We start from the raw sequence: 11,616 nt of genomic DNA on the forward strand, positions 1-11,616 counted from the left end.
GAAAAAAAAAAAAAAAAAACAACTCTGTAGCTGCCTTGGCTAGGCTCCTGGCTCTTTTCCTTACCAACTGCGTGACCCTGGGCAAGTCCTTAGCCTTCTGAGCTGCAGTTTCCCCCTTGTAAAACAGGGGTAATAACCGTACCTGCTTCCCAGGGCTGCTAGACTAATTAAATGAGATCAGGCTCTGGTGGTTCAGACAGTAAAGAATCCACCTGCAATACAGGAGACCTGGGTTCAATCCCTGGGTTGCACAGATCCCCTGGAGAAGGCAATGGCTACCCACTCCAGTATTCTTGACTGGAGAATTCTTCATGGACGGAGGAGCCTGGCGGGCCACAGTCCATGGGGACCCAAAGAGTCAGACACGACTGAGAGACCAACGCTTTCACGTTTTTCACTTTCTGTGCTCAGTCATGAGCACTTTATTCACTTTCACACGCTCAGTCATGTCTGACTCTTTGTGACCCCATGGACTGTAGCCTAGACCCCTCTATCCATAGGGATTCTCCAGGCAAGAATACTGGAGTGGGTTACCATGCCCTCCTCCAGGGAATCTTTCCAATCCAGGGATCAAACCCAGGTCTCCTGCATTGCAGGCGGATTCTTTACCGTCTGAGCTACCAGGGAAGCCCATTTCACTTCCAGGCCTGGAATATCCTTGTTGGAATGCTGGCATACACTAAGAGCTACTCTTGGTGCTGATCACTGAGAGGCAAACGCCTTACTCTGGCATTCAGGGCTGCTGCCCACTGGCCTTTGACATCCTCATTCCCTCCACCAAGCAGGCCCTGCTCCTCACCTTGCTGGGCACCTCCTTCCTGCCAGGGCTTTCTCTTCTCTAACCTTCCTCCCAGTCTCAGGGCCAGTGACACTTCTTCCCTTCCTCCACCTCTATGAAGCCTTCTTGGATTTCTCTTGACCTCTCTCCTGCCCTCAGAGGCAGGACTCCATCATCTGCAGCACTCATCATTGATTCACTGGGTGAGTCTTGTTTCCCTGGGGTCCAGGACCTAGCACTTTTATGGCCACTCCAAGTGGCCAGGCCAGCACAGGTAGGTCAAGCCCTCCCACCCTGACCTCCCCAAGAAGTCAGGAGGAGCCTCGGCTAAAAGAACAAAGGGCAAAGCTGGCTGAGCCCCCTGCTCTGGGACCAGGCAGCTGGTCCCAGAGCAGGGGGTTGGCTCCAGGCAGCCGGGCCAAGATTGGCAAGAATCCACTGAGGGTGGGTCCGGAGACCTGGGGCAGAAAAGGGTGGATTCACTAGGCAGGTGTGGAGAGGGGAGGCCTCACCATCTGACCCTGGGGTCCAGAGAAGAGGGGTGTGGCTCACACTCAGGGGAAGGATTCCCCTCAACTCCTGTCTGGATGGTTAATTCTGCCCCCAGGCAAGCAGAGCCAAAGCCTCAGCTCTGAGGCCTTCTGGTCGACAGCAGGGACTGCTGGGGACAGGAAGGGTGTCACATTTCATGGATGGAAAAAGCCAGTGTGTGCATCTATGTGAGATTCTGGATTCTCTACTGGCAAGGGCTCCTGAAGTCAGGCGGCAGGAGGCGGGGCGGGGGGAAGACTCAGACACAGTAACCTGCCCAAGGCAGCATGATGATGTGGACGCAGACATCGGGCTCTAAAGGCCCCTATCTTAACTCTGCATGCCCTGCTCAGGCCTGGATTGTGGTCAGGCATCCGTCTCCATCTAAAGAGACGGTCCAGCCAGGCCCTCCCCATATGCCCCCTTCCACCTGCCCAGCCTGTCTCTGCTCAGTTTTCCTTGCCAGGGTCTTGCAAGGGGACCTTACAAATCCTATATTCCTTGGGCAACACAATGTCCACTCTCCTGGCCATGATCGCCCAATACAGGGGGTCCCAAACCTGCCTGCATATTAGCATCACAAAGGAGGTTGTGAAATCCACACTCCTGGGTCCCAGGACCAGCAATCTGAGATGGAGCCAGGAGGCTGGATTGGATTCATCTTCCACTTCCCTGGTGATTTCTGATGTCAGCCACGTTTAGAAACCTCTGGTTCCACCCATCCCCTGGTCTTCTGACTCTAGGCTCCAATGCAGGGCCTGGGAGGCTGATGTTCAGTTGCTCAGTTGTGTCCGACTCTCTGTGACCCCATGGACTGCAGTAGGCCAGGATTCTCTCTCCTTTACCATTTCCCAGAGTTTGCTCAAACTCTTGTCCATTGAATCAGTGATGCCTTCCAACCATCTCATCCTCTGTCGTCCCCTTCTCCTCTTGCCTTCAATCTTTCCCAGCATCAAGGTCTTTTCTAATGAGTCGGCTCTTCACATCAGGTAGCCAAGTATAGGAGTTTTAGCCTCAGCATCAGTCCTTCCAATGAATATTCAGGGTTGATTTCTTGTAGGATGGACTGAATAGGACCACCCAACCCCTGGTCCTCTGACTCTAGGCTCCCATGCAGGGGCTTGGGAGGTGGTTCACAGCAAGAGAACTCAAGGCAGGCTCCTGCCCTAAGGGACCCTGGCACCAGCTCTCAACATCCCCATGAAACTGCCTTGATGAATCCAACCGGCACCCTATTCTTTTGTCCTGCCTGCAAAACTTGCTCCTTCCCCAGACCACCTCCAGGAAGCCCTCCTCAATCTCATCCCCTTATCCATCAGTCCTCAGCTCAGGCAGTCTCAGTGTGCCCAGCAGGTGCAGTACCAGTACAAACCTGCTCGCCCTCCCTTTGTCATGCTGAGCCCAACGTGTCTATTTCCTTGGTGCCCCTCCCCCTCTCCAAGGCTGGGACTGAGTGTGACTTGGGCCTGATGTGCAGAGTGTGGCCTTCAGAGCCCTGTGGGGAGTGATTAGTAGGCACTAGCACCAGCTGAGCCTTGACTCAATGCCATGCACTGTCTGAGGCGTGTCACATCTGTTATCGAACTTAACCATCAACATCTTAAGCGGGGACTTTTCTGGTGGTCCAGTGGTTAAGAATCCTCCTGCCAATGCTGGGGACACAGGTCTGATCCTGGTCTGGGAAGATCTCACATGCTGCAAGGCAACTAAGCTCGTACACCAGAACTACTGAGCCTGCACTCCAGGGCCTGTGCTCCACGACGAGAGAAGCCACCGCAAGGAGAAGCCCACTCGCCGCAACTAGAGAAAAGCCTACAGGCAGCCATGAAGATCCAGCACAGCCAATTAAATAATTTTTTAAAAAACCATCCTATGTGATAGGTGATATTTCTATTCTCCCTCTATAGGTGAAGAAACTGAGGCACAGAGAAGCTACATAACCTGCCCAAGGTCACAGAACCTTGAAGTATAGGACAGGAATGAGCTGGAATCCAACACGTCCATGCCCTTCACCTCCCTGTCCAAGATCCTGGAATGCTGGGAATCCCAGCAGCCGGCTGAATCCAGCCTTTCCAGCCGCCTTCTCTCAGGCCTCCCCAGCGTGGGCACCCGGCTCCAGTCACGCGGTAAGGTCTCTTCCCAACTTATAGCGCAGCCAGAGCTCTGGGCAGCCCACAGGGTAACAACGTGGAGGATTTGCTGTCCATGAACACCAGGGACCCGCCCACCTGCTTGCTGTCTAGTCCAGCCAGCGGCCACGGGCTGAGGCCAAGGCCCACGTGAGGCCGGCCATCCAGGGCTCTCAGTCCCCTTGACCTGCTGCTCCAAGTCCAGCAGTGGTTTCCCTGGAAAGATGATGACCCATGATCCAGGGTCAGCAGAGATAAACCAGACAGCAGAGCGGAGTGGCAAACTGCGAAAGACAGACTGCTGGGAGAGTAACTTAAACTCTCTGCGCCTCTGTTTTCCTACCTGCAAAATGGGAGTAGTAACAATAGTATCAGGGAATTCCTCGGCAGTCCAGCAATGGTTAGAACTCTTTGCTTTCACTGCTGAAGGTCCAAGTTCAATCCCTGGTCACAGAACTAAGATCTTGCAAGCTGTACAGTGCAGCCAGAAAAAAAAAAACACCTTCCTCCAGAGACTCTTATGAGGATTGAATGAGCTTGGCTGGGGAGTCCCAGGAGTTTTTGTCATAGGGAACCTCGCCTAACAGAGGGAGCTATGCTGGGGGGACCAGGATGGAGGGGGAGCTGCCTTCCTGAGAGCAAGAATGACCGGAAAGGCTGAGCCAGGGGCTTGCAGGAGTGCAGACATCTCTCTGGGATCCTAAGAGAAGGCTGAGGATTCAGGCCAGTTCAGCTGTGCTCCGTGGTATGCCAACTCCTCGCCCCAAGCAATGCCAGCCCGGGCAAGGGGGCAGATGGTCTGTGTGTCTTGGATTTCAAGGCGTGGTCAGGACACACCCGGTCGGCTACCTAGGGAGGTGGAAGTGAATGAAAACTCCTCCCCCATCCCCAACGCCCACCTGAGGCTGGAACGGAAGCAGAGCCGGAGATGGGGATTCCCAGGGCCAGAGCCAACCCTGCCTCTTCCCAGGGGTCTGGCCTCCCACTCACACCCTTAGATCTCCTCAGACTCCCCCATCCCAACACACACACACACCAACCAGCTGGGTCTGACTGCTTCTCCATTTCCCACTGTTCCACAGCAGGGCTTGAAGCTCCCACCCGAACCTAGCTGGTAATCCTAGAGCCTCAGATCTCAGCGATTACGGGGCTTGGGCTGGTCCTCCCTTCTCCGAGGCCAGATGAAGGCCTGCAGGGAAAGGCGTGAGCCTGGGAAGAAGGGAGAGAAAAAAAGGCAGAAAGGACAGGGCTGCCTTTGGGGACTCTCCTGTTCCCTCAGCTCTGTGCAAATTTGCTTGTTTGGATCCTGCTTTATTGAAAGCCTTTTCTGGTCCCCCCCATCAGTCTTGGGGCTCCCCCAGGAGGGGGCAATGTCTCTTCCCTCAGGCACAGAGGGCTCTGTATCCCCCACCAGATTGGGTGTCCACTGCGGTGAGGAGCTCTGTGTCTTCCCCCCTCAGATTGGGAGCACCCTGAAAGTGAGAACCATCCATCTTTCCCTCCCTGTGTCGAATCCTTGGGTGTTGGAAGGGTGGACAAGCTCTTGAGAGAATCTCTACCCTACTGCCCAGCCCCAGACAGCAAGTTCCTGGCCCCACTTCAGGCCTCGCTGGACCCCCAAGGGACATCTGGCCCAGTGCCTGCGCCTGCCCCATGGAACTTTCCTCTGCAGCTGCACCATCTTGGCCACTTGGTGCTGGGCTGGGTGTCCCCGCCCAGCCAGGGGAAGGAAGGAGCTGGCCTCGACTGGAGGCCAGTAGGCAGCTTGAGCAAGGCCTAGAGAAAAAACTTCCATCCTCTGCTATCTTCTTAGCCAGCAGACTGAGGGGTCTCAACCAGCTGGGTCTGGGAGAGCTGGAGAGACTCCTCCTAGCAGCATCTCCCAACAAGGACACCCCTCTAGCCAAAGGCAGGGATCAGCAGGAAGGAGCAGAAGGTCTGAGTTGCAGTCAATGACGTCACCTCCAACCAGCTGTGGCAACCTGAGACCAGGGGTCTAACCTTTTAGGGAACTCAGTCTTCCCAACTGCAAAATGGGCCCAATGATTACTTATGCTATCAAAAAGGTCTGAATGGAGCAAGGGAAGCACAGGGCAGCCACTTGAGAGTGGCCTGATATTAGCCACATGTCTGGGGACCTGCTTATCTACCAGGCGCTTTACCTGGATTATCTCAGCAACACCCAGAATCCTGCACACTCTGTGGAGGCTGCCTTGCACCTACTCTGCCCCCTCTCATCTCCTGCTGGGGCCTTGTCCTCAATTTGGTCTCTCCAACTCACCCCCCTGGGCTTCATCATAGGTGGTTGGGGTTTCTCTCCTGGGATGGTCTGAAGTGGAGGGAGCCTACATCAGTAGAAGCAGAAGGAAGAGAGACTCAGGGGGTAAAAAGGCCAGCAACTAGACCCTGGCCACAGGCCCTTTGCACATGCCACCAGCCCAGCCCTGTGCTTAGCACCGCCCTCACCGGATTTTTTGACGGGTCTTATTGTCCTGCTGGGTACTCCAGAAAGTAGCACTGGGCACAAGAAAGAAAATGCCTTGATGGCCTGGGCATTGAGCTGAACTCTCCCCAACAGGGCTCAACCCATGGAATCCCTGTTTGAGCTCTGGGACTGAGGTATGTTCACTCCTGTTTTGCAGGCTAGAACACCAAGCTTCACGGAGATGAAGCAACACTGCTTCACCATGAGAGAGATGCAGCCTTGGGCAGACCCTGACACAAAGGAAGTAGTCAAGACCCACCCCTTCTCCTGGCCCAAGTCTGCTAAACTACCATCCTGTGTTTGCAGGTTCTCTTGGAGGGTGGACCAAGGAGAACAGGGATGATGGAGGCTGTGGCCAGTCTGGCTCTGCTTTGCTGGGCTTGCCTCCACAGCCTTCAGTGTCCTCCTGGGGGCTCTCAGATGCCCAATGGGCAGGTGGTCCAGGTAGAGCTGAGGAGGAGCGTAGCACCCACTTGGGATAGTGGGACACCTTGAAATCCAATCTGCCTTTTGTAGAAGGAGCACTAGACCCGGAATCCAGCAGATCTGAGACCTACCACTCCAAAGCTGGACCTCCCTGGGCAGTCACTGCACCTGCCTGGGCCTCAGTTTCCTCATGTGCAACCCAGACAGAGTTAAGACCCACCTGGCAGGGACAGAGCAAACCACAGAGGACACAGGCAAGTACCAACGGTTCTGGCATTTGAGCCACCCCTTCCACCCCCAACCCTGCCCAGGGGCCCCTCACTCCATGGTTGTGAGTCCTAGGTGTGAATCCAGGTTCCAAAGTCCATAAGCAGAATGACCTTGGGCAAGTGAGTCAACTCTAGAGCCTCAGTTTGCCCAGCTGGAAAATGGGAATAATAGAAGGATGGGCTTCAGCTTGGGATCGGCTTAACTGATGTCTGACCCGTGGCCAGTGCTCCATACATGGTAGCTACTGTTACTATTATGAGTGCTATTATTATTTGACCCTTCGGGTACTGAACGGGACTTCGGCCATTCCTCCCCTCCAGCGGCATGAAAGTGGGAACCACAACCCTAAGAGGGGAAGTGACTTGTCCAAGTCACCAGCGAGTCAGGGGACCAGCAGCCTGAACCCAGAAACCCTCGGAAGCCCAGGACTTACCTACAGACCGCTCCTAACGGAGGCAGCCCCTAGACCAGCCCTCCTGCGCCCATCCTCCCGCTCCAGCCCCTAAGGCCTCCCTCCCGCACCCCACCTCCCCAGCCCGGAGCCCTCACCCTCCGGCTTGGCGTCACCCTTCGTTTCGGCTAAGAGCAGCCAGCCCAACGGGGCCAGGAGCAGCAGGAGCCGCATGGTTGGGGTCTGGGAACGTCCAGCCGGTCCAGCGGCGCTCGCACGCTGGAAACTTCGCGATGGGGTAGGCGATCCCCCTGCCACGCACTGGGCCCGCCCCGGGGGCGGTGTCGCGCCGCGCGGCTTGGGGGCAGGGTTTCCTGCAGACTAGCCCGTACCCGCTGCCTCTCCGAGTCCAGGCAGCTCCCTGCGGCCTGTTCCCGCGGCTCCCGGGTCCTTCCGCCGCCGCTCTGCTCCCTCTCTTCTCTCGGGGCTTCATTCCGACCGGGAAGAGGAGGCGAGACGGGGCGAGGCAACAGTTTCTATACCTAGGACCCTGCGCCAAGCCTTGATGGTAACGATCAATGTGAGCCTCGGTTTCCACGCTTGAAAAGTGGGGATTACGATGGCCGCTATGCATTGGATCTTGCACGGGTTCGTGACATTGTTATCAGCGGGGCACTTAAAACAGCCCCGTGATAAGCTCTCAGTACATCTCAGCTCTTCAGATTTCATTAGTCCTTGTTCAAAGCGAAAGTGGGCGTGAGGGTCTGAGCCTGGAGTAGGCGAGGCCGGCAGGAATGTGTTCCGAGGCACCCACACCCTTGCGAACCCTCCTGGCTGCTGGACGGACAAGTAGAAAGCGCATCTCCGACCCACAATAAGGGCTCACTTACTCTGCCTGTCTCTGGGAGGTAAAGGGAACCTCTGAGCCTAGGAAGGTCTTGTCCCTGAGGTCATTGTTGGATGAATGAATGAATGAAATTGTTTAGGGTCTTTCACAGAAGTGAGTGCTTCAAGCATGTGGGACTGCTTCAGCATGAGGAATATACCACTGATAGAATATCATGAGGGGAAAGCAGTATATACACTATGATCCCACTCAGCAAAAATATATTCTTACAGATATGATGCTGAAAGAAAATGGCAGTCAAACGTTTACTGTCGTAATTTCCAGCTTGTAGGAACATGTGTATGTTATTCCCAGGTAGTTTTCATTTTCTTTTTTATATTTTTCATTGCTTTTAGAATCATTTTACAATGAATATATACTATTTGTACAATCCAAACAAAGTCAACACATTATTTATTTATGTATTATTTATTTGACCGCGCCAGGTCTTAGTTGCAGCACATGGGATCGTCAACGATCATCCTCGCAGCACGCACTCTAGTTTCAGCATGTGCACTCCGTCTGTGGCCTGTGGGATCTAGTTCCCCACCCAGAGATCGAACCTGGGCACCTTCACTGGGAGCTCTGTCTTAGCGACTGGACTACCAGGGAATCCCACATGTTCTTTTAGAAAGTAGGCACAGTCCCTGGGAACCTGGGAGATCATCTCATTGTACAGAGATTCACTTGTGGTAAAGATGATAAAAATGAGGGCCAGGGGCCCCGGCAGCAAGCTCAAGGTCAAAAGGCAGGTGAAGGGAGGCATGCGTGCCAACCAGGTCCTCTGCCAGCCAAATGGGACCTGGGACCCATGGCAGGGAGTTTCTGCAGCTGGGGACAGGACTTGATGCCAGGATCCACCGGATGTTTTTTGAATTCAGGAGGATGCAGGCTGAAATTCCAGCTCCTTCGAGGAGGAAATGGAAGGATAAGCAGAGGGGAAGAGAAGGAGCATGTGTTGACTGGCTCAGTTTTCAAAGCTCTGGCTCATGCCCCGTTCCCCAGAGCCCTGCCACTTGGGCAGTATTGCCCCTGTTTGTGAAATGAGGAAACCAGAGCTCAGAGAAGTGGAGCAACTTGCTCAAAGTCACACAGCTGATGTGGGATCACAGAAAGGGAGGCAACTTTTCTCTAACTTCCCTTTTGCTCAGGCTCAAGAAGAATCTCGATGATGGTGATGTACTCTGGACAGAAAAAAATCCTAGGGCAGTGGGGTTCCCAGAGTCATTGCAAATCAGTAGAGGAAATAAATCTTGGAGGCTGGTGGCCTCCCTTGGAGAAAGGATCACCCTGGTGAAGCCTGCTCCACCTCCCCAATTTCAATCCATTCTTCTCTCCCCCCAACTCCCTTCACTAAATTGCTGAAATTTTAACTCGGTCCAAGCGTCATCGGAAAGGAAGGCCTGTCTCTTTAAGCAGCCAGGGGTGGCAGCCACCCAGATGTTACTCCCAGTACGTGCTGCACGTGTTGTGCACATTTAAAGGAACAGGACTCTGCTTTTCTGGGAAGGTACAGAAAGGATACAGAAGGTATGGAAAGGTACAGAAAGTCGCAAGGAGTCACGCAAAGAGACACGACTGAGCGACTTCACGTTCACAGAAAGGATAGCTGGGCTAGAGGGCGGTGATCTGGTGCCATAAGAGGCTTTTCTCCCTTTAATTCTCTGCTTTTATCCATTTTTATCATTTCTTTTGTTGACCCGAGGAGGTGTGATAGTCTCAGTGAACAGCTACATTCTCTGTGTTATCAGCCGATTCTCAGCCTCCGCCCCCTTCACAGCCATCAGCTAGTCCCACTGGTACCTGCTCCTTTTAATAATAATAATAATAATAGTAATAGAATTTCCAAGCTGTTTCCTTAAATGAAAAAAGTAATATGCTAAGTCCCACTGGCTTCCACTCCCTTTTATAATAATAATAGAATTTCCAAGCTATTCTCTTAAATGAAAAAAGTAATATGCAAGTGTATATCATATGCTATAATTTCTGTGAAGGAAAAAATATAGATCTCTGTCTATATATTTGTTAGTGAATAGAGTTTCTGGAAAAGTATCCAAGGAACAAGAAGCAGTGGTTCCACCTAGGAAGAGGAACTAACTAGCTGGAGCTCCCGGAAAGAGGAAGACTTAAAGTCCATGCTTCACCCTTTTGTATATTTTGAATTTTGTATCATGTACGTGTGTTTTCTGTTTCCTAGCCAAATAAATAAATAATGAGTGTTATTTTTTGAGCCTGTGTGTGTGTGTGTGTGTGTGTGTGTTAGTCAGTTGTGTCTGACTCTTTGAGACCCCATGAACTGTATGTAGCCCTTCCAGCCTTCTCTGTCCATGGGATTCTCCAGGCAAGAATACTGGAGTGAGTTGCCATGCCACTCTCGGGGTGATCTTCCCTGATTCAGGGATCATATCAGTGTCTCCTGCATCACAGGCAAATTCTTTACTGCTGAGCCACTGGGAAACATATTTTAAGCCAGGTAATATGCTAAATGTTTAACTTGTTTGTCCAGCTTAAGTCTCAGACAAATCCAGCGCTGTCTTATGATCCCGATTTTATGGATGGAGAAACCAAGGCCCAAGGAAGTTAGTTGACTTGCTAGCAAGGGGCAAGGCCAAGATTCAAATCCCAGGTAGCCTCATGCCAGGGTCCTCACTATTTTTTTTTTTTTTTAATTTACTTTTGACTGCGCTGGGTCTTTGTTGCTGCACACTGGCTTTCTCTAATTGAAGCAAGAGGGGGCTACTCTTTGTTGTGGTCCGTGGGCTTCTCATTGCAGTGACTTCTTTTGTTGTGGAGCATGGGCTCCAAGAGCCTCAGGCTTCAGTAGCTGTGACTCACTGGCTTCATTGCTCCAAAGTATGTAGGATCTTCTGGACCAGGGATAAAACCCATGTTTCCTGTACTGGCCAGCAGATTCTTTACCGCTGGACCATCAGGGAAGTCCAAGGTCCTTTCTCCTGACCTTCTGACTTTGTTATGGCTATATTGCTGACCCTGTGATTCTTTCCCCTGGGGTGTTTGAGAGTGATAAGAAGTTAAGAGAGAGAGGGGGCTTCCCTGGTGGCTCAGTGGTAAAGAATTCACCTGCCAATGCAGGAGATGGGGATTCCATCCCTGAGTGGGGAAGATTCCCTGGAGGAAATGGCAACCCACTCCAGTATTCTTGCCTGGGAAACCACATGGATAGAGGAGCCTGGTGGGCTAAGAGTCGAGTTGGATACGACTTAGCGACTAAACGACAATAATGACAAGGGAGTTAAGAGCACCAACAATGACCCTTCTCTTTGACGTAGAAATCTACTTCCAGAAATTGCTCCCCCAGAAACAATCTCAAAAGTAGACCAAGCTATATGTCTATCACACAGATGTTTGTAATAGCAAAAACAATTACATGGGTTTACATGTACTGTGTACTTGCACCTTGCTTGCTTTGCTTGTATTAACTTATTTATTCCTCAGAAATACGAGAGGCAGGTTCTCTGGTCATTCCCATTTTACAGGTGGGATCAAGCCTGGTTTAGTCCTTTGCTCTCATTTCACTGTTCCTCCCAAGAACTTCTGCCTTGCTGAGTTGGTTGGATGGATTCTATCTCTCTAACTGTAGGTTACGGATTCCTGCACATTCTTGAAGCTGTCCTGTGGGGCTTGTGAAATCGTTGTGGGAGTTAAGAATTCTGTGTGTATGTTTTGATAATGATCTTAAAAAAAAAAAGGTGAGCATAC

At 52.3% G+C, this 11,616-nt stretch overlaps 1 protein-coding gene across 1 annotated transcript in view; it reads right to left on the reverse strand.

Moving 5' to 3' along the window:
- PLOD1 (procollagen-lysine,2-oxoglutarate 5-dioxygenase 1) overlaps nucleotides 1–7,322 on the reverse strand; it is a 29,577-nt gene extending 22,255 nt beyond the window's left edge. The window contains exon 1 of the mRNA XM_055582290.1: nucleotides 7,169–7,322. Coding sequence (XP_055438265.1) covers nucleotides 7,169–7,244 — 76 coding nt within the window. The 5' untranslated portion in view covers nucleotides 7,245–7,322. The remainder of the gene's footprint in view (nucleotides 1–7,168) is intronic.
- Between the last annotated feature and the right edge of the window lie 4,294 nt (nucleotides 7,323–11,616).

The sequence above is a fragment of the Bubalus kerabau genome, chromosome 5, assembly GCF_029407905.1.
Source record: "Bubalus kerabau isolate K-KA32 ecotype Philippines breed swamp buffalo chromosome 5, PCC_UOA_SB_1v2, whole genome shotgun sequence".
NCBI lineage: Eukaryota > Metazoa > Chordata > Mammalia > Artiodactyla > Bovidae > Bubalus > Bubalus kerabau.